Source organism: Dasypus novemcinctus, chromosome 2 (assembly GCF_030445035.2).
Source record: "Dasypus novemcinctus isolate mDasNov1 chromosome 2, mDasNov1.1.hap2, whole genome shotgun sequence".
Taxonomy (NCBI): Eukaryota; Metazoa; Chordata; class Mammalia; order Cingulata; family Dasypodidae; genus Dasypus; species Dasypus novemcinctus.
In genome coordinates this window covers 38,651,614-38,675,386 of record NC_080674.1, presented here as the reverse complement: position 1 = coordinate 38,675,386, position 23,773 = coordinate 38,651,614, and the positions used below count along the sequence as shown (strand labels likewise).

General features: G+C 37.1%; 1 protein-coding gene across 8 annotated transcripts in view; it reads right to left on the bottom strand.

Moving 5' to 3' along the window:
* Positions 1–23,773, bottom strand: part of SPEF2 (sperm flagellar 2) — a 200,909-nt gene that overhangs the window by 18,310 nt on the left and 158,826 nt on the right. For 6 of the 8 annotated variants that reach the window (XM_058307701.2, XM_058307702.2, XM_058307703.2 and 3 more), the window contains 6 exons: positions 22,451–22,680; positions 14,414–15,579; positions 14,059–14,276; positions 13,732–13,940; positions 13,509–13,632; positions 11,442–13,406 (listed from right to left, as the gene is read on the bottom strand). In XM_058307701.2, coding sequence (XP_058163684.1) covers positions 13,055–13,406; positions 13,509–13,632; positions 13,732–13,940; positions 14,059–14,276; positions 14,414–15,579; positions 22,451–22,680 — 2,299 coding nt within the window. In that variant the 3' untranslated portion in view covers positions 11,442–13,054. Of the gene's footprint in view, positions 1–4,319; positions 4,413–9,720; positions 9,904–11,078; positions 11,186–11,441; positions 13,407–13,508; positions 13,633–13,731; positions 13,941–14,058; positions 14,277–14,413; positions 15,580–22,450; positions 22,681–23,773 lie in introns of those variants that run through there. The other 2 variants (XM_004453334.4, XM_058307706.2) reach the window with 1 other exon arrangement.

Sequence of the window (23,773 nt, the reverse complement as noted above, 5' to 3'; positions counted from 1 at the left end):
AGGGAAGTAACTGTAAGCTTCTATTCCAAATGAATACTCTTTTAAAAAAACAACTAATTCCTGGTGTTTTGCATTAGCACTACTTCAGCTGACTAATATAAGACCTAATAAACAAATCAGCAAAGGGCAGGATAAAAACGCAACACACAAAACCACTGCTTTTTCTATACATTATTAATGAACAATCTGAAAAGGAAATCAAGAAAAAAAATCCATTTACAATAGCAACGAATAGAATTAAATATCTAGGAATCAATTTAACCAAGGATATAATGAAGTTCTATATGGAAATCTACAAAACCTTGCTAAAAGGAAATCAAAGAAAGCCTAAATAAATGGAAAGACGTTGTATTTTCATGGATTAGAAGAATGAATATTGCTTGGGTGTCAATTTTAACAAAGCAATTTACAGATTGAATGCAATCCCAATCAAAATTCCAATAGGTTTGTATAAAAGAAAAAGTCAATCATCAAATTTGTATGCAGGGTAAGGGACCCTGAATAGCCAAAACCATCTTGAAACAGAATGAATCTGGAGGAATCACACTTAATGATTTGAAAACATATTACAAAGCTAGAGTATTCGAAATAGCATGGTACTGGCACAAAGACAGATATATAGACCAATGGAATTGAATTGAGAGTTCAGAAATAAACCCTCATATCTGTGGTCAACTGATTATTCACAAAGGTGCCAAGTCCACTCAATGGGGAAAGAACAATCTTTTCATCAGAAGGTGTTGGTATAACTAGATATAAGGATGCAAAAAATGAAGGTGGACTCTTTCTGAAAATTACATAGAAAGTAATTCAAAATGGATCAAAGATGTAAATATAGGAGCCAGAATTATAAAGCTCACAGAAGAAAACATTGGAAGCATCCTCAGGACCTTTTGTTGGGCAATGGCTTCTTAGATTTTATAACAAAAGCATGACCAGCAAAAGGAAGAAAAAACAATTGGGATTTAATCAAAATTAAAAACTTTTGTGCATCAAAGAACTTCACTGAGAAAGTAAAAAGGCAACCTACAGAATGGGAGAATATATTTGGAAACCTCATATCTCTTAAGAATTTAATATCCAGAATATATAAAGAAATCCTACAATTCAATAATAAAAAGACAGACAACCCATTTAAAAAGTGGGCAAAAGAGTTGAATAGACATTTCTTCAAAGAAGATATAAAAATAGACAGTAAGCACATAAAAAGATGCTCAATATCATTAGCTCTTAGGGAAATCAAATCAGCACCACAGTGAGATACTACCTCACACCCACTAGAATGACTACTATTAAAAAAAAAACAAGAAAATAACAAATTTTGAAGATGAAGCTGGGGCTAACAAATGGGGAGTTAATGTTTACTTGGTACATAGTTTCTGTATGAGGTGATGGAGTAGTTTTGGTAATGGAGAGTGGTGATGGTAATACAACATTGTGAATATAATTAGTACCATTGAATTACATATTTGAATATGGGTAAAAAGGGAAATTTTAGATTGTATATATATTACTAGAATAAAATTTTTAAAAATCCCATAGGACAATACAACACAGAATGAACCCTAATGTAAACTATGGGCTGCAATTAATAGTACAATTATAATAACATTGTTTTACCAATTGTAAACAGTACCACACTAATGCGATATGTTAATAATAGGGAAAATTGTGTGTCTGTGTGTGTACGTATATGAGTACTCTGTATTTTTTGCATGATTGTTCTGTAAACCTACAATTACTCTAAAAAATAAATTAATTTAAAAAAGAATGAAGGGGAGTGGGAATAGCTCAGTGGTTGAATGCCTGCTTCCCATATACAAGCTCTGGGGTTCTATCACCAGGACCCCCCCCCCACCAAAAAAAAAAGGAATGAATACAAAAACCACGTAATGATTATAGAAACAGGAAAACAATAAGTCAAGGAAAGGAGTATTGGGAAGAAAGGGAGGGGCATTTCAGTATTAAGAAGGAGAAATTTGAACAAAGACTTGATGGAAGGCAGGGAGTTAGCCAAGTAGAACAACCGGGGTACGACCATTGCAGGTAAAGGGAACTGCTGAGGCAAAACTCCTATGATGAGTGCTTGTCTTGCATATTTGATGAACAATGAAGAGGCCAGTATTGCAGAAGCAGAGTCAGCAAGGGGGGATATGACAGAAAATGAGGTGAGAGAAGTAATGGGGTCAGAAAAAGCAAGGCTGGATTGGCTACTACAGGACATTGGCTTTTCCTCTGAGTAAAATACAGAATCATGGGTGGGCTTTAGCAGAGGTCAACATGATCTGACTTTAGGCTTGAGCAAAGACAAGCAGTAATCCAGATGAGGTTGATTGCAGTTTGTTCAATGTGGCAGCAATGGGACTGGTCTGATCGTGGACATATTTTGAAGGTAGGACTAGCAGGATTTCCTGAGGGATTGGATGTGAGATTTCAAAAAAAGAGAAGAATCAGGAATGATTTGTAGGGTTTTGGCCTGCGCAATTAGGAAGAATGAAATTGCTATATCCTGAGATGGAGAGAGCTTTAGCTGAAGACGGAGAGGAAAGATGGCCGGGAGAGGAGATCAGGTACCCAGTTTTGGACATGGTCAGTTTCAGATACCTATTAGACAATTCAAGTGGAGCTCTCAAATAGGCAATCTGGAATTTGGAAGAAAAGTCTGGGGTGGAAATAGACAATTGTGATTCATTAGCAAATGGGTGGCATTTAAAAATACCATCCAGCCTGAGGGGATAGAAGGATGCTCTCTGCTTTCACTTGGACAGAAGCTGTGAAGAAGAGATTAAGACAACATCTGTGGATATGAATGTCATCAAATTAGGACTACCATTTTGTTTTTCAGGGGAAAAAAAACTCAGGATTTTTAAACACTGGTGTTGAGTATGTGGAAAACTGGGAAACCAGACATGGCCTGCTGATCCCTCATCAATCAAAAGGAAGTGCATTGTCACTGTCAGGAGACAACAATGTGATTGCAACACAGAGATGTCTCAGGGTTCCTTTTTGAGGGTATAGCTTGACTTTTCATTCAGTGCCAGAACTCATAAGTCATCCAAGTTCAAGGGCAGTGCTCTTGGTCTGCCTTCAGGGGCGCATGAAAAGTGTGGCTCAGAGGCAGGATCTGGATCACAGAGAACACAGATGACAAAGCAGGGGAGCTGGGTGGGACCCTGGACTGTAGCCCAAGCCCCTACTTTAAGAGAAGATAGAGGCTCTGGGAGATGAAGGGCCTGGGAGCAGGTCCTTTCTTGCTTCCTGGTCCTCAGGGCCGACCATCACAGTCTGCCTTCTGGCTTTAGTGGCCAGGGGAGCAGCCAAAAAGCCTTGCCTTAGATGGACATTTCTGAAAACTTCTGGATGCTAAGGAAAACGCTTTTCACTTGGACCATATTCAGATGGCTAGTTTCTTCACAAGTAATGAAAAACTTGCTTATGTTGTTGGCAGATTTGTTCACAAAATCATATGGGGATGGTCTTCCAAAAGCTTTACAGGAGAATTGGTTTCAGTCTTCCAGTTTCACATTAAAAAACAACAAACAAACAAAAAACTGACATCACAACTTCCAAACTCATATCTTAGACTTTCTTTTGGTAACTCCCTGCTTCCTTTATCATACCCTTCTCACCTGCTAGCATCTAGCTAAAAAAATGCATGCTCAATTGCAGGGAATTACTCACTTTAAGTTTATAACTATAGTCATATTTAATAAATCTACCATTCAACTTTTCTCATGTCTTATTGAATTTGACTGTGTTAGGTAGGTTTTAAACATCCCTATTGAAGACAGAATTGTTTTCATATTCCAAGGTCACTAAGTTCATTGAGGCCTCAGGGACAGAAGCTATAATAATATCATTATTGATAGTAATACTATTGAGAACAGCAAGGTCTGATTGGTCATGGGCAATACTGTATATAAACTCTTTGTATGCTGCACATGTTAGTAAAAATCAAAGAGAAATGGACAAAAATATACATTGGAAAAGTGACAAATCTTATCCCAAGCTTTTAGAATCAGAAGAACCCTTAGAGACATAACAAACTAGCTTATTTGACAGATGAAAAAAAATGAAGCCCAGAGAGGTTATGAAAATTGTCCAGCTCACAAAGAGAATGAACAGTGGGACTCTTTAAGCCTCTGCCTTGTGCCCAGAGTTCCTCTATGTTGCCTCCTTAGTGAGTATTAAGTTCACAATTTGGGGATACAGCAAAGGAACTGGAGGGACTCTAAAACAAATCATGTAGGTAGAAGAAAGACAAAAGACAATGATCAGGAAAGTTACAAAACTACATTTTCAAAGGTCTCAGTAATTACCTCTATAAGATGCTCCTGCCTATTAAATGGCAGGGGTTCAAGGGGATTTTCTGGAATTTTTATATCTTCATCTCCCATAAACCACAGGCCAGCCTACACAAAAAGTAAAAATGAAAATAGTTAAAACATTGAGCTGAAATGTAAGTTTTCCTCTAAAAACCACACAGAGGTTGAAACAAGTTTATTTAGCTTTCTAGAGTAAAGAAGGACATATACATCATGGGGCTCTAGAAGAAAATATTAGAACTCCCAGTTACATTTATTTTTATCACTGAAAATTTTTTTTAATATTTCATAATGTATACAATGTAATATGTGTTGCTATCTGTTCTCAGATCTTAGCATAGTATGGTGCATGTTGCTGGCATTAGAAAATCTTTGTTGAATGACTGATTGACTAAATGACAAAAGATTGTAGCAGCCTCTTTTTCATGACATCCTGCTCCGTAAGCCCAAATTACCAGTTACCAAATCCCACGGTTTTCATTTGGCAATGCTTCTCCCATCTCTTCCTTCCATTCTCACTGCTACCACCCTAGCATAGAGCTTCATTACCTCCATCCTTGGCTACTCCTATAACCATAGAGCTGTTCTGATTTCCAATCTCCTTTTCATTTGTTTCAGTTTGAACAATGCAACCATATCAATCTTCTCAAAACTTTTTTAATGTGGCTGTTATTCCCTTCTTGCTCAGAACCATTTCCTACTCTCCTTCTTTTGCTCCTATCGCCCCTCCTATATTAGGTGCTCTCCATCCTCCTTTCTACCCAGGTAAGCCTACACATCCTTCTAGATCTGACTCAGATCATCCCTCTTCAGTGAAGCCCTCCCTGATTGCTCCTCTAAATTCCAATTTTACTCTTGTTCGTATGATATATTTGGCACTTAGGTCATTCTTTTGGGAGTTGTCATTATCTCTGCTGGTGAACACAATGTTTAGGGTTAAAAATGTTTGGGTTCAAAGAATGTGCCTTGCTAAGCTTCTGTTTTACACATGGCAAGCACTTCATAAAAAAGCACAAGCATTTTCCCCTACATCTTGCTTCCTTACTGCCTTCCAGAATAACAACCTACCCTTAGCACTGCTTACTGCCAGGAGCTATTGTTTTGCCTGTGCTCTCAGCTTCCCTTCCATTCCAGCCAAGAATTACCTGTGCTTTGGGAGAAGTACAAAGGCCCTGGGTAGCTGGTAAGGGAATGCAGTCCAAGAGGTGAGGACTGGGTTTTCTTTTCATTTGGCACGAAGAGAGTTCAAGTGGGAGATGCTGCCTATAGGGAAGCCTTTGAGGGAGAAGAGTCAGGGGAGCTAAAGACTCCATGTGAATGACTTCTGCTTTGACTAAGAGGAGATCCTTGCTCAGTGGCTCATCTGTAGAGGGTCAGGTCCTGATGACACACTGAAGGGGAGAAGAGAGATATGAGGAACAGAGCTAAGAGTTCCGCTTTTGGCCAAGATGGAGTAACTAGAGTCAGATTTAACCTCCTGCCTTGAACAACTAGAATAATGGACAAAAGATATTAAATAATTACTTTTTAGACATTACTCAACACAACACAGGGTAGTGAGGGTTTTTTGGACAGTTTTCCTGGAGAGAATTTCAAGGCTGCGGTGCCAGGAGGCTACTCTGAAGAGGGCCTGGCCATCCTGCTGAGTTAGAGAGACAGATTTTGGAGTTGAGAGAGGCTGAGATGGCTAGATGTTGAAGGGAAGACCATCAGACAAGAGGGAGATGCAAAGGGAGAGGGCTGTCTTTGTACCATGATTGAGAGACAATCTGTAGATATATGTATAGAAAATGCCAAAGGCTAGAGAAAGAACCACTGGAAAGTAGTAGGTCAAACAATTCCAAAGACTCATGCAGGGCTAGGGCTAGGAATATTTAGTGTTGTCACTAGTCAGAGTGAAAGGACGTCTAAACACATGGAGCACTGGGCAGAACTCCTAGGAGGATAATTCCTTAACATGAGGGTCAAGTTATTCCTATACCAAAGGCTGGTCTGTACCTGTCCTTCCAAAGCTTAATGTAAGCTTTGAAAGGATCAAACTCTGATTACAAGTAAGGTCACAAGGCAATGTCTAACAATATTTAAAGGTATGCAACAAAAGCCAGGACCCAATAATATAAAATTCACAGTATCTGGCATCCAATATAAAATTACAAGAAGTGCAAAAAAGCTAGAAAATGCAACTTATAACTGGAAGAAAAATCAATCATTTGAAACAAACAAAAAATGACAGATGTTAGAATTAACATACAAGGGCATTAAAACAACTATTCTAAATATACTGCATTTGCTCAGGGATGAAGAGAAAAACATGAACATAATGAGGAGAGAAAGAAAAGATATAAAAAAGACCCAATTTGAACTTGTAGAGATGAAAAATGTGACATCCGAAATAAAAAATACATATTGCATGGTATTAATAACAATTAGGCTCTGCAGAGGAACATATCAGTGAACTGCAAGACATAGCAATAAAAGCATCAAAAATGAAGCACAGAGAGACACAAGACTGGAAACAAGGAGCATCAGAGACCTATAGGACAATATCAAGCTTCCTAATATACATGTAATTGGCTTCAAAGAAGGGGAGGAAGAGAAAAAAAAAGCTGAAAAAATTATCCTGAAAGTTTTCCAAATTTGATGAAAACTACAAACTCACAGGTCTGAGAAGCTCAATAATCTTTAATCAGAAGAAACACAAAGAAAATCACATCAAGGGACACAATAATCCAACAGTAGGAAACCAGTGATAAAGAAGAAATATTAAAAAACCCAGAGGAGAAAAGAAACAGAAGATCCATGCTCTTCTCCCTATTTCTCAACCATCAATTCCATTTCTAATTGTTTCAGTGCACAAGGATTTTCTCTGATTCTTAAAACCAAGGACTCATGTATATTAGTTTTCTAAAATACATGATATTTCATAAATTAGAACACCATTTTAAAGTATATCACACACAAGAGGGCCACATTAGAAATTAAAACAAAACAGAACAACCTAATAGGGAGACAACTTATATATTTTAAAAAATCATCCATGAAAGTTTTAGCAATGTGAACTGTTGAATGCCAACATGTATAGGAGAAGTATCAGTTGATACGTGAGATTCAGTCAACCACATCCTGTTTCACAGGATTATTAAGCGATCTCTCTTTAAAATAAGGAAATGCCTTTTGTACTTTCTTGCTAAACATGGCCAAAGAATTTTAGGGTTTTTAATCTTTCTACAGAGAACAAGTGCTGTGCTGCTTGGTTCCTAGAACATATGATTCATTAAGTCTGTAAGAACATGCATTGTCATGAACAAAGATGAGTCAGTAGTTCAAAATCAAAGAGCTCTACATAACTGTGCCTAAACATCCACACACACTCATGACAGAGAGGAGCATGTAACAGCTGCAGAAAGGTTGGGAGGTAGGGTCGATAGACTTTTATTGCCTCTCTTGGCCTGATTTCACAAATGCAATATCTTACTCTATTTTAGAAGTTGGGGAAATCAGTCACTCTTAAATGATTGCTGTGATGAATCTGCAATTATTAAAAAAAGAAAAACATAGTAGAGTCCTTTTGTCATCAAGAGCTTCATGTCAACAATAGTTATACTGTTTTGCTGTTCTCATGTAGCATTTGCAATGAATCTTATAATGTCTTCCCCTAGAAGCTTTGATTTTTCTCATTAAATAATTGTGTTTGTGTGTGTGCATGACAGAGAGAGAGAAAGAGAGAGAGAGAGCTGCCAATCATTGGAAACCTATGAAAAGGTAGGTGGTATGTCAACAAGTGGGTAGCTTCAAATTCCTCCTTGGCCTGGGGCTACTGAAGAGTGGGACCTGGGTGAGCAAGAGGAGAGGGCAGAGCCTGGAAACCAGCTGTTCCCAAAGCATACTATGAGTTCAAGTAAGTATTTGTTTCTATCAAATGCAGCATCCCTAAGAAATTCACATTTGGTAAAGGAGCTTTCTAGTTTGGGGCTTGGCACTTTGATAAAAATTGCCAACACTGTTTGTTCTTCTCATGTTTGTGCAAAAGGATATTCAAATTGATATCCTGTGTTACTTGCCACTTACTTGAAATAGTGAAGGTTGATAATTTCACAAGTGCCAACTTTTGAAAACCTTAAGCCATCTATGGAAAAGGATTAAGTTTTACTCTTCTTTTATTGTTTTTGCTCAAAATCACCTGAATAAATAGCAAGTTCATGTAATGAGAGCATTCATAAATTGCTCCACATAATAAAGAAATGATTCAGTGCCCAATCAGCATGTTTTCATCAGACCAAAAAGAACCTCCTCAGGATTCAAGTGCTATTCCCTCTGGCTCAAACATATGAGCATGGAAACCTCAAGGCTGTCTAACAACACTCCACTGACCAATTGTGGAAGAGAAGAGAAGCAGGAAGGGACACATATCCTTAAATGGTGAAATATATGCAGGTTACGGGCACTTACAAAGAGTAGCACACTGTCGTAACAGTAATATCTACCTATCAAAGTTTCCATATTTTGTGTCTACACATCAATGTGAAATGGTGAGCAATATAAAGAATTCAGTAAGTAAAGCCAAATTAAATAATCCAGGTTCTGCTCAGTTATGGAATTTCATCCTCAATCCTTTCTTACTCAAATTTCTCAAAAATGTGTTCAAAGTTCTTATGTTCACATCTTAAAGATCATTTCATTTCCTTACCTCTGCAGCCTGGCTTCTGTACTCATTATTCCATCCAAAATTGTTCTGGCAAAAATCATCAATTACATCTACCTGCCAAATCCAATGGCCAGTTCTTATGTTACTGGATTATCCACCACTTTACACATTTTCTTTGGGTGATCTCTTCAACTCAAATTTAACTAAAACAATCCCTTTTGCATCTGCCATATCATATTTTATGTTTCTGTCTCATGTCCCACAAACATTTCAAACTCAATTGATCAGAAATGGTTTATTATTTACCACCCCTCATCCAAAACAGAGAACCTGCTCTTTTCTCCATATTCTCTGTCACTGTTTTGCTACTCCTGAAGATTCTGATTTATCTGCACTGAAGTCTGGATACCGGGATTTTAAAACCTCTCCAGGTGATGCTTACTCTAATGCACAACCAAGGTAAAGAAAGTTTAAGGCTAGGAGTTTAGGAGAAGGACCACAGAGCTCCTTTGTCTTCTTCAGAATGTTTAGTTCCCCCAGAAGCCAGAAATGAACAGCTCCAATTTTTCAGGTTCTTTCCCTTTTCAGGAGGTTATGACATTGCCTGGGCTGCCTTTGGGTACCAGGCCATAAAGAACACTGAAGGCAGAACACTGGCCTGAGGCCCAATGATGCTACATCAGTGAGTAATACACTTCTTAGGTCAAAAGTACTCTGGTGTTATTAGTGCCATCATATGCTCATATCAACCTGCATATACTGCTCAAGAGTGATTGTGCCCAACTGTTCCTCATCCACAGCCTTGAATCTCTGCAGGGTCTCCAGGAGCTCCTCTTCCAGGGGAATGGGCCAAGGCATCGAGGTTACTAACAGGAATTTCCGCCAGTCCACGAATTCCGAGTTTACTATTAATAAAGATGTCAACTCCTGTAGCTAGAAGAAAACAGGAAATGTCATCAGAATATTTGTATGACTCTCTCTTGAGGCTGAGATTCTCATAGCAAGAGTTTGAGATGATGGAAAAGGACTTTATATTGGTGAATGGAGCCAGTTCTTTCTGGTTGGGCTATCCTGACCAATCCAGGCAGATCCTATAAAGTGTATTATGTTTTACTTCCTTGAAACTTATGGTTTTTGCTTATTGTCACACAACAAATTTATGCATGTGAATCCAGGTTTACTCTGTACTTTTTTAACAGAGAAGGGACAAGATGATATCTATTGGCAGTGCAAAAGCTCTACAGCACATAGGGGAAATAATTTTTCAACACTGAGTTTTGTGGTATGTTTTCAAGCCAAACATTATGATGAAAAGAAAAATCTGCCAGAATCATCTATTGTTACTAGTTAGAAATATTCCATTTGGTTGTAGCAGAAACAAACTCACTGGTTGAGCCTCCTTGTTTCTCTAATTGTTTCATTGGCTATTAGTGCCATCATTTATTCTTCAAAGAGTATGCATGTACATACTGTGTGTTTTCATTTGAAATTTATTCATTCAATCATTCCCTCAATTTCTAGAGATTGCCTACTGTACAGGGTTGAATAGTTTGCCCATAAATTCATATCTACATGGAATCTCAGAATGTGACCTTATTTGGAAATTAGGGTATTTGAAGATGTAATTACTTAGTTTAGGATTCGGTCATACTAGATTAGGAGAGGTCCTAAAAATCAGTGACTGGTGTCGTCATAAGAAGAAAAAAACAGACACACACACACATAGAACATCATGTAATGAAAGAGGTAGAAATTGGAATGATGCATCTATAAGCTAAGGAACGCCAAGGATTGATGGCAACCAACGAAAGTGAGAAGAGGCAAAGAAGGATTATTCCCTAGACCCTTCAGGGGGAGCATGGCCTTGCTGATCCCGTATTTTCAGGCTTCTAGCCTCCAGATTTGTGAGAGAATAAATTTCTTCTGCATTAGGCCACAAGTTTGTGGTGATTTGTTATGGCAAATAGCAAACTACTAGGAAAGTAATCTGCCTACTAAATGCAGATACTGGTTATTTCAGAACTATTTACTCATTGATCAAATAAGAAGAATGCTCGAAGCTTTGCAACGCAAACAATGACAGGGCTTTAAACAAAACGGAAGCTTACATCAGGTTGGGTGAGGTGCATCCAACTACTAGGTAAGTTGTTTGTTCCAAGGTTCAGGGTCACCAAGTCAAGCAGAATGTCAGTAAATGCTTTATTTCCTATTAAATCTAGTAAAAAATAAAAAATACTTTGTTATTTATTTTATGATAGGGTTTTTCCCTTTTGCTAAAATAGAAGAAATGAGCTCTTGAAAAATCATTTTGTTCATATAATTTTAAAATGTAACCTTTGGACAAAGAGAAGGTATTTTGAAAACCCAAAAATAAGAATCAATTTCCTGATGTTCTCCCATTTTTGCTTCTCAGCTAAGTGAAAGTGTCTTTTTTTGGCCTAGAAATAATTCACTCCAGATTGGGCAAAATATTGAGGCTTTATGCTTTAATTTGGAGTCTTCTTCCATCTTTTATTCACAATAGGTTTATTATATGAGATAGGGCACAATAGGAAAAAATAGGATAAGGTTATTTCAAATGAATGGAAGTTACCACTATGACCGAGGTAACACATTTATCCTCATCTTACCCTTTGATGAGAACATATTTGCTTTGTAAATGTAGGGAAATTTGAATTGCTAAATTATTGGATTGAACACTAATTTAATCATCCATTTGGTTCGCTCTTCCCAAGTATGTTGTAAAAGGTCACTAACCTTGTTAATGTTTTGTTCTTATACACTAATCTACTTTAACTTGCCCAAAAGAGAAGTCTAATTTTTCTATTTCTCATTTCAAATTGCATGCACATGCATTACAAAAGGAAAATGAAAACAAAATAAACCAATCTGTTAAAAAATAAAATTGACTAATGCAGAGTAACAGAGATACCTTCTGGGGCCAGAGAGTCCTACATGTATGCAGGCATTTTTCAGGTCCAGAGTACATAGCCATTCTTCTTTGTTTAGGAATAAAAAGAGTGAAATATAGATGCAGCACCTCCTTTTTTTTTTCCTTTTTATATGTAAGTTCTTAGTATTTTAAAGCTCTCACATGAATTTTATCATTTCCTCTAACCTTTAGGAAAATTCAATAATTCTGTTAAATTTCTGTGGTTCAAATCTCATCTACATTTTTGAGATCTGGAAGGTAAGCAGAATCTTTCTTTCTCTGATAAGATGGATCATCCAGGGGGTTGTTCAGAAATAAATTCTCTGTCCTTTTTGATCAAACCTTAGTGTCCAAACTTACAGAGATGAGAACATTTTCCCAAGTTTTAGAATTTTCAGTAAAACAAGGTTTTTACAGTATCACATTAGTTTTAAGATAAATTAGGAAGAAATCATTTATATTTCTGTAAATAAAATCATAAAGAAAATCTTCTGGAACCATGAAGAGACTCAAAGTATTTAAAAATTCTGATGATTATGCAATATAATTTCAGTGCCTCTAATGGCTCTGGTAGAAGACAAAATATTATAAAACAGGCTTTGAATTTACACATATATTGTTAATCTAAGGGTCTTAGTGTGAAATATGAAGACAATTTTAATATTTGACAATGTTATTTAAATTGTCAATGCATGCAGTGGCATGATTTCCACATATAATGTAGTAATACAAACAGATGCACTTACAAATTTTGTTCATGGATACGAAAGAAACTCTTTAGTTTGACCCAAAGTTGGTTAAATAATGTAACTACCATTTAGAATTAACCAAGGAAAACAGGTAATTGCATGTCAGGCCCCAGTAAACTCAGAATCACAGTCTGTTCACCCTTAGAAATAACTCTCAAAGATGACATGAAAATAACACCACTGGTCAGGAGCTCACATCTTCACCCAAAGATTCAGAAAGAATGTGCCGATTCAGAAGAAGTAGTTAGAAAGTAAACAGAAAATCAATCTTTGGATTTTTGCTTTGTATGTTAGGAAGATGCCAGGTACCCTTTCTGTTTGCCAAAGATTGGTTACTATTTTACTTTCGTATTTCAGCTTTTTGAAAATATTTTCAATAAAAAACTCAACATTTTTCACATTACTAATCACTCTCATAATGGCTTTCTGAGCTGGATGAGCAATCCGAATTAGATCTTGCATCACCAGTTGACGATAGTGTTCTTGTATTCCATAAATGGATAGCTTTCCTGGGGTCAAAGCTATTAATATCTGGAGAGTTCAACTGAATTATCAGGAGATCTGTCATACTTTCAGCCTTGGTTTTAACACGCATGTGTGACTTGGTACGTCTCATCTGACTAAAGCCACGTTCTGCTTCAGCTGAACTTGCAGGGAGGGTCAGCACGAGGTCTACTAGTGTCAGGATATTTGGATACTTGTGTAAGTAAACAGAATTCACAAAATCCCAGGTCAATTTGCGAATGTTCTGAAATCTAGAAGAGAGAATGAAAAATGCAAATGATTAGGAGATTCCCGTGTTTTCCCCAGATATTTACAAATATCAACTAGTTTCTTCTGCTTGCTCTTTTTCTTACCTGGCATAAATCTCCAGTTTCAACATGCTCCATTCTGTGTCCACTTCATCAATTTTCACGTTGGCAGCTTCCAATATGGACTCATAATGTGCAATCAGGATGGATACCTCTTTTTCCCCAAATTCTATGATCAAGGTATAAAAGAAAAAAAATCACACATACCAAAGAAACTCACACCAATGACCAAAGAAAAATAAGTTCAGGATGAGCACATATAGGTTACCTTGATTTATTTTCCCGGGCCACATTTTGAAGCTTCCGATCATGGCTGCCCTCACGACATCTTGGCTGGCATCTCTGAAACAGCCTTGCAACCTCTTGATAAGATGTGTTAATACCGTGTTTCTCATGAGAGAAATGCTTCCCTGTCCGCTGAGGCAGTTACCATGAAAGTGAGTGACTGAATCCACTGTGCGTTCTTGTGGTCCTGGTCTGAGGGAAAATATCCCCCCAATGAAAAAAGAAACCACATGAAAAAGCACCTGGAGAATAATTTCTCAAGTCAAACTGCCTGATTTGACAAGCCCTCTAATCCTTCCCAGCCCCTCACCTTGTTTGGTATATTCTGAGCATTTCCAGCGTTGATTCTAAGGTGGCAAATATGTCAGCAATTGAGGAATTTCTATTCTGATTGACACGGGACAGAATGCTGAGGACATTAATGACATCCACTAAGAAATGAGCAAATTTAACAATGTTGGCCTGGAGAAGGAACTCAAGAAGTTCTTTGGCTTTCTGTTGACTGGCATCATGTCTGCTTTCACTGGCCTATAGCACAGGTTGGGAATAAAACTGCGGTTTATCTTTCTCCAAGTTATTGTTTCAAAGAGCTTAATAAAAGTATTTTGTTATTTTGAAAAAACAAAACAAAACAGTAAAACGATGTGTATTTCAAAATTACTTACCAAAAGTAATTGCTGGACAATTGCAGGATATCCCTTAAGAAAGTTCTGAAGAGCTGCCTGTAATCCATGAAGCCACCTCTTCTTTCCTACTTGAGAAGGCATCACAGGTCGAAGGTGAAGGTCTTTGAAAGCAGCTATCAGGGAACTCCTATGAAGGGCAGACTTGTGATAGAAGTGATAAATGCTATGAAGGAGGTCTCTGACATCGTTGTACAGGGGAATGCTCTGGAACACTGCTTTGTAAGACAGTTCAAGGCGATGTGCAAAGCAGTGTATAGTCTGCACACATGGCTGGATTTCTCTTAAAAGAAGGGCCACTCCATTGTTCTCACTCTCCATTGCAGGAGCACCATCACTTCCAAAACCAACCAGTTTCTTGGCCCAGTCTTGGCTTGACAGGCTAAGTTGCAGATTTATCTCCAGAGTTCTCTCAATGGCATTTTTAATTGCCAGAGGATCCTTCTTTTCTACTGTGTGTACCCCAACAATCTGGCAATGCACTTTTCCTGCATGTGCAAACTGCACATAGACAAGTTTGGCTTCCTTGATTGAGCTGTCTGCAACACCATCACTGATGACAGAGAAAAATTTACATTTTTCTAGTTTCTCCTTTAGATTCCTCCGTTCCACTTCAGCAATAAAATATGCAAATGTTCTTGCTGATCTGTTAGTTCTAAATACTGGGCCAATGTCAACACCCTTCATATCATCCAACTTGCACATCCAAATAAAATCTTCGAGGGGACGTCCTGTCTTGGCAATGGCATGGCATGATCTGAATAAGTTCTCCACTCTGCCAAGAGTGACTTTGCTCATGGTCCTCACCATCAGCTCAGTGGTGGCTCTGTTCACCGGAGAACCACTTGTTGCTTCCATTAAGGAAGCCTTGGCGTGAGCCTCACTGAGATGATGTGCATTGAGAAATTCAGTTCTAAAGTTGTCAGTGCCACATACAAAACTCACTTGACTTGCCCCCAACTTCACTCCATGTTTACGACACAGGCCACAGAACATAAGATTTAATATCTCATCATATACAAGCCAAGGGTATTTTTTTAGCCAAATTTTCAAAAATTGATTGTTCCTCTTGGGAAGGTAATAGTCAAGTTTCTGTGACCTTCTCTGCTCCTCGGTGACTCGATTTACATCATCTGGAGGATCTCTGCCTTTAAAATAACTCCACGTTGTTATTTTAATCGATCATCAATGTCAACCCTCAGTTTCACTTTCCAGTTATTCCCTATTGCCTGTATGTGCTTATTATTTCTGGAAAAATTATATGGACCCTTCCTACTTAGCAAGCATTCTGCTAAGTGCTTTAAGTGGTTTATTTAATTTAGTCCTCCCAAGTGATTACTCCATTTTATAGTTTTAAAAAAATGAACTGCTATTATCACCATTTTATGGTTAAGAAAACTAGGACCCAGGGAATTTGCCCAAGGTCACAGGGCTTCTCCCTGTGGGAGCTCACTTGCAGTCTCACCTCACAGCACCAACGTTCACACACTTCTCTATTGAGGGTTCCTTGAATGGGCAAAGGGCACTAAGGTCTTCTAAACTCTAGAATCCTTTCCTCTGTGTATAAGAGGGACATTGCTTTTTGGTGTCATTTTCTTGCCATGGCCAGAAAACATAACAATATGATCTGGCAGTACATCTGCAAGATTGGCCTTGGATTGGGCATCCCTTCCCTCCTGATGGAGACCCTCTTTCTCTGGCAACGGTTAAGCGAATTTATTTATTTACATTAAAGGCCTTAGGCTCTGAGATCTATCCATAAAGGAGCTGTGCCTCAACTCATTTTATTCTTCAACCCAAAAGATCTATCTATTTTTTTTTTTTAGGAGGTCTTGGAGATGAACGAAGGACCTTGTACTGGCGAAACAGGTGCGGAATCACTGAGCTACACCTGTTCCCCCCAAAGACCTAACTTTTGACATACATTTGACCATTTGCCAGTGAAAGGATAATATATTTATCTCAACAGTGGAACAGATGTATAAAAATAAAACCTTAAATACCAGTTTCTCCCTGGAGGTTTCCCTTATAACCCCAGCCACACATATTATCTTCTTTCTATAAATTCTTTGTCACCACTGGTCATTAGATCATTTTGCCCTATTTTATATTATAATGAAAACATGGAAGATATGTGTGTGTAATAATATTTTAAAACATCTCATTTTGACATACATATCCAAAGTTTTTGTGGCCACTGCTTTCTGATCATGGGCGTTGGCTCCTCAACCAAATTTTAAGCTTCTTCTGATCAGAACCTTACTTCTTTTTGCTCTATAAAGTCTAGCTGAGTGCTAAGCACTTAACAGATGTTCGAGGAAAGAAATCTTCCTTAATTGATTTTCACAATCTCATGTATCTCTTAACTCTTTCAACTGAAAACTTTTCACATTAGTTTATCTGTCTCTACCCTTTTTTCCTTATTTATATCTAATTTTTATATTGGCCTTTATAGGTCTTTTTGTAGTAGTGGCTGTTAAAATAGTACCTGTTATTTTTTAAGTTCTAAATATTACTGTATTTCATTTTAAATCAGTTTCCTTGTGTAGGCACTGTTGAAAAACATAGTCTATACCTACTGCCTTCATTTTCTCCTCTAAGCATTGGCTTACTCATCAGGCTCCCACACCAAGCCTTGATCACCAGAGCAGGTGCCTGCTCTACAAGAATAAAATTGTTGATTAAATGAATGAATTAATGGAAAAAAACAAGTCTAACATAAAGGGACTGAGCTTTCACTACTAATTTAGCTAGTTTTTCTGTTTTCAGTTGTATGGACAAATTTTCTGGAAGATGTTATTAGATTTATGAGCATATACTTTCATTTTCTTAATTATTTTTTTACTAAGTTCTTTGGCTTCAAGAGACTATGGTACATCCTGAAGAAACACCTGGAACTCTGCCCACAGGTCATTTTATCAGGGACTAAGTCTTCTAGATTTTGTGATCTGACTCTGATCTAGTGGATGGAGTTAACCCACTGAGAGAACTGGAGGTATATAGGGCATAATAACATCGATTCGTTCATATCATTCCTTTTCTAGGAAAACTTTCTGTACTTTTTGATTTGTGTAAATGTTTGCCTAATTTAATTAAAGCAATTCCAGATCAAAATATGGGGCTTACTTACATGCAAGATTCTATTATTCATATTTTTATAATTTTCTTAGAGATACTAAGGCAAGAAGAACTTATAGAACTTTCCAGTTTCCCCTTTCAGGAAACAACCCAAGTATCCTTTCTCCTGCTTCCTGCTTACATGAAGGTTTGTAGAGAGACTTGATAGTGTCTGTTGGTTTCTCTGACATTGTATCTCCCCCTCCAACCCATTCTCCACATGCCTTGGTACTAAATACCTTTGATAATCCTCCCCTGCATGTCCTTTACATGCCACCTGCGACTTCGCAACTTGACCACAAGCTATCTTTGAGGTCCCCCCTCCTGCCACTTGCCCCAGCTAATCTGTTAGTTGGTCCCTCTAGATGTCATGCAACCTCACAAATCTCTACATCTGTTCCATTTTCTTTTTTGCCTGAAAGATTCAATTCAGAATGTCTTCTCTGGATTAACCTCTAGGATGGGACATAGGCAGTAATAACTACTTCCTCCTTTGAACTCATGCAAAAACTGTGTGGCTGAATGAATTAGCTTAGTGGCTACACTCTAGAATTCTTGGCCTTTGAGACCAGTCACTATAAATCAGGATCTCTGGGTATATGGGGACCTCATATTTTTTTAATGTAACATGCTGTAATTTTTCTGGATACATTCTGGAGGTGATTTTTTATGTGCCTCTTAAGGTATATGTGCTGAGCTAGCATTTTTGGGCAATAATAGGAATAGTGTCTAGTAATATTATATAATGTTATATGTTAATCAATAATTTGTTATTACTATAATTATATAATAATTGCTTATGTTACACTTAAATTGCACATTCTACATGCCAGGCACTTTTCTGAGCACTTTACATATATTAATTACTTTAATCCCAATAATAACTCCATGGATTAAGAATTGTTATTAGCACAGAGAGGTGAAGTAACTTTGTCCAAGATCACGACAAGACCCTGCCAAGATCTGCAAAGCAATGGCAGAGGTGGATATGAAAAGAGCTGTCTGATTCCAACCATCCCAGCACAGGGTTGCAGTGGGTAAAAAGGGAATTAACATGTAAAACTAGCACAGGGCCTGGCACACAGTAAGCACCATGCCAATATTAGTAGTGGTTGTTATAATTCAGAAAATATTCACTAAATCTCACTCTTTGCTGCAAGTGTGCTCATGGGAATGATTCCTGGGACTGTCAGTGGAAAGAATATCTCACTAATTCACTGGCTGTCTCAAAGATTATAAGCTATGGATCTTTCTAGGTGGCAAGAAAAATGCAAGCATGACCAAATTGTGCCATTGCATTTTACATGATTTTGTATGATTATTACTCATGAGAAAAATTTTTTTTTCTGGCATATTTGTGACACCCATTTCAACAAATGGTTTTTCTGCTTAATTACCATCTTTACAAAGAAGATTTATAATTGTCATAAGTGGCAGAATTGGACCAGAAAAGAAAAGCTGAATATTAGCATTACAGTATATGATGCATTTTCAATTTTACATTAGCTTTTTTCAAGGTCTATTTTAGTGACTATTTTTAATTTTCAAATAGGTTAACCAATAGCAAAAAACTCCTTAGGCTTTAGTTATTTCTATTTATATCCTGATAAACTACTCACAAATATTTCTTCAGTCACTTGTTTTAATCAAAGATTATCCCTTTCACTCAATAATTTTATTTATGTAGCAAAATTAAAAGTTGCAAAGTATAATTTAATGATATCAAATCTCCTTGGAAATTTGTTAAAGATTCTTACCACGGGTCCAATAACTTAATGACTGTTGTTTGCCCATATGTATGCTTTTTCCTAGAAAAAAAATCATCTGTTCATCTATTTTAATATATGTTAGTTGCTTTTTAGGTGTATGGATTGCATGGGAACATATGAAATAACATAAGGAAATGTCCACATTTCTTGGCTTTGAACTTTCAAGTTGAAGCAGGAAGTTCTGCAGGACCACACATTAAAAAGTTACCACTTTCTGCCAATTGCTTTGTTCTTTCAAAACAGGTATCACTCAACTAAGATGGTCTTTTGGAATTGTGGCGTTTTAGGCAAATACAATAGACGATATCACCAAAGGTATTTTCCCCAATTCTTGGAAGGAATATGACTGAAGACTTCATTTAAAAAGCTGGTCAGGTGTGAATCATTTAAGATAGTGAACAATAATTTCGGAACTGAGGAAGACAGACTAAAATGCAGAGGATGCTTTGTGGGGCCAGGTGAGAGCAGTGAGGGGTAGTGGTAACTTTTAAACTCCATCAGGGAAGGGCAATTTCAGCATTCAGAACCTGACTTTGAAGGCATCAACAGAGAGCCTCCAATTCTGCAACTCTGGGCTAGAGAAAAGGGAAAGATACAAACTTTTCCCTTCCCTTTATTACTAATAATGAAAGCTGTACCATAATAGCAAAAATGATAAAAATGAATACTACTTCTATGGATGGAGTGCCAGGCACTGTGCTAAGACATTTCCCTATCTCAAAAGTAACATATGCAATGTATATTTTTCAAATGGTATAACTGAGCTAATAAATAAAAGGGCTTAAACTGTTCATTTGTAAACGATAACTCACTTTGAACTACCATAAGCCCCTAATCTCCTTATATAGCTTTTTACATTCCGATGTGATTACAATGGTCACTCTTAATTCTGTCTCAATTCTCCAGCTTGGGTGAACAGAGTTGGGTGCCCAGGCTTAGAAAGCCTTCCCCTCCATTTACTGCAGTTCATGCCGCTGGGGAAGGAAAAGCAGAGTAGGCTCCTTATCATTACCTGAACAGCCAGACGCATGCCTCATGTGTACATGTGGGCTAGTGGAGGCTCCTGAACTTGAAACATCTCTGTATCTTTGCTGTCAAATCACTCTCTATTTCCTTAAATTCCACTCTTCAAGGTGTTCCTTCAAAAGTTTGAATAACCTCATTGGACATGGATTCTCCTTTGCTTTGCCTCCTGGAGGACTTTTATAAGTTTATACTGTATTTCAGAGAACTTAAATACTTGTCTATATTTTCTTATTCTTTGCCTTTACAAATTACACTATAAGCTCCCTACGACAAGTGGTTTGCCTTGTACTTTGACTTTTTAAAAAAATGAAACTATATCTTCCTCCCTCTCTTTCTAATTTTCTTCTTCCCTCTCCCTACCATTCTCTGAAATCAATTCACTTGTAGAGAAATGTATCTGTTGACATCTTTTAGACCAAAGAGTTTTTAGAGCTTATCTTCCAAGACATACACATTTCAAGTTATAGCTGTTCTTTGTTATTTATTTTAAAATTTTAATTGTAATGCTATATATGGTTTTGAGGCTGGATCCAACAATTATCATCATCAGTACTAGGGTCCCTTCTGAAAGTGATTAGGAATGGCTGATAAATTTCAAAATCCACTTCTACTTGCTCCACTGCTCCTCAAAGTTTTTAGTTTTGACCTACTAATTCTGGTGATTTCCTCCCAGTCACCCTAGGATAGGACTAAAGCAAATCATATTTCATATATAAAATCTTTTTACTTTCTATCTTTTTATTTCATATGTAAAAAAATAGCATGAATAAAATGAATAGCAACTTTGAAGGGGGAAATACTTAATAAAAGGGCACTGTGAAGTCCACGTAATGGGGAAGAGGAAGGGATCTGCCTGACTGAAGGATTTCAGGGCTTTCATGAGCTGGCTTTATAGTTTTCTTTTTCTTTTTTTTTTTAACCTGTTGATAGACACATTTCCTTATTGTCCAAATGCTGCCAACTTGAATCGGCGTTCACCCACAGCTGTAGTGTTTTCATACATTGGTGTATATAAAGCCTGCTCAAGCTGATAAGATGGCCTGAACCATGCCAGGATAGGGGTTCACCCAGGGTCACACATACACATCTTATGTACTTAGCAAGGACGTTTTCAGACTTAGAGAAAAGTAGTGCTCTTTTTACTAATGAGATTTGATATGAGTTTCTGGGAATCCTGGGCTTTTTATAGATAAATGAAATAAAATCATTCTGAAAATAGAATTATGGTTATGCTAGATTGAAGTCTGTTGACTATTTTCTAGGAAAAAGGAATAACTTTCCAATAAGTAGGATATATCAGATGATAAAATAAACCTGCCTAGGAGAGGCAACTTAGTTCATTGAGAAGGAGCAGGGAATTTGAATCCTCAGGTCCTGACTGATTCATGACTCTAAGCAAATTGCTCAACTGCTCTGTGACTCTGTCCAGACTATAACATGGAGATGATAATCCTATGCATTCTTTCTGAATTAATTGTGCTATCATTTGATGGAATGCATTGAAGAATATCTGGATGTGGAAAGGGCCTGAGTAAACAAATCCTGTACTGATTCTATAGAGCCATGATGATCAAATGCGAAGGACATAAAGAATTTGTGTGCAGATAATAACAAGAACACACATTAAAAAAATAATATTTGTTGATAGCCTAGTTCATTCTGATCATTGTCTACTGAGCACTGAGAAAAAAGGCATATATAAAAAGGAAGTTCTCTATTCTCTGGTCTCCTTCACAGACTAGTGGGGAAACCAGAAACACAAATCCATAATTTCAGTATAAAACCTAGACTAGAAGTTTGCACAAAGTCTGTTTCTCAATTGCCAGATGGAATAATACTCAATTTTACCTACTTGTCCTGCAGAGGGCGGCGGGGGGGGGGGGGTGCGGAGTGGGGATCACAACACTGTTCAAATTTTGGTCACTGGGGTTTTGCCTTTTTTTTTTTTTTTAATTAGATCATTTTGTATGAGGCAAATACATGATAAACTAGAAGCCAGTAAGGACTCACTTTAACATCACACCGATTTTTCTTACAGGTAAGCGATTATTATCCTGGTTAATCTTAACATTTTTGTGCTCCTTTCATGATAATTATTTTTTCCTACCTTTAGGTGCCATATCTAAGAATTGATTTCGAAGATTGTCAAGCTGTTCAATGGTCAGGGTGCTGTTTTCTTCCTTTTCTACAGGTGAAGGACGTGTTGGTGGGGGAGGATCTGGAAAGACTTTTATATCGCCATTAATGAAGAAGTCTTCTTGGTTTAAATAAAGTTCATTCTGAATTTTTGTAGAGGTTTCAATGTGATAGCGAGCTACCTCAGTTAATTTTTCAACACTGAAAATGGAAAAATGAATAGTTAACTCATAAAGATACCTATTAGATTAATATAGTTTGCATGGAAGACATGTACAAGAGTAAGTGCATTATATAGTTCAGGTAGACAGTTCAAATTGCATGTTCATTCTGTGAAAGTCCATTTTGGATAAAAGCAGTGTATAAATAAATTAATACAGATTAATAAAATACATGGTTATTATACAGCTAACAGTCACATTTTACACAAAGCTGAACAAAAAGAGAAGACATTAAATATGGTTTTATTACTATTAGAATGTATTTTAGTATGTATGAAAGACTAGAGTGAAGGGACATATTTCATTCTAAGTATCAACCAGAGCAAGGTTAAATGGCAGAAGAAGTAGTAACATATGATTGTCAGAATACACATTTATTTGGAATCAGGATAAATTAAAGAGTTTATCAAATTTGATAATGTATTTCTAGAAGGGTGGTTTTTCTCTAGCTTTGGATGTTATCTAAGACACAGTTGTCTGAATGGACTGTTGCATACAAATCATTGAAATTGCTTTGCTATGTTCACAAAGAATAACAAATCCTAGCTGGATCACATGGTTATAAGCAGCAATAGTTAGGGCTAGTTAGGAACCACTATGGTGCAGCGGAAAGAGCACTAGAAGCTGAGTTCTTATTCTAGGATACTCTCTGGCCTAAGTCAATTTAAGTTGTCTGAATTTCCTTATCTTCACAATGGAACCAATAACACTTTATCCCCTACGTTAGGGTTGTTACTGTGAAATCATGTAAGACAAGGATTTAAATTGTGTTTTATAGTTATAACAACAGTTTAAAGGTGAGAGAAACTTTATGCATGAATAAGTACAATTACTGTATCACTATACTGAAGAAAAGATCTTGTTTATATGAAAAGATTGAATGTTATAGGAAAACACATATTTAATTTGCTTTAGGTAACTCAGGAACATTATACTATTTATATACTGAAAAGAGAAAATAGTATTAGTTGCTTTCTTTGAAAAGCCACTCCTGAATTACACTCCAGCGTCTTGTCTTTGCGAGGTTCCATTTGGCATGTATTATCTAATTGGTTAATTCCTGAGGGCACTGT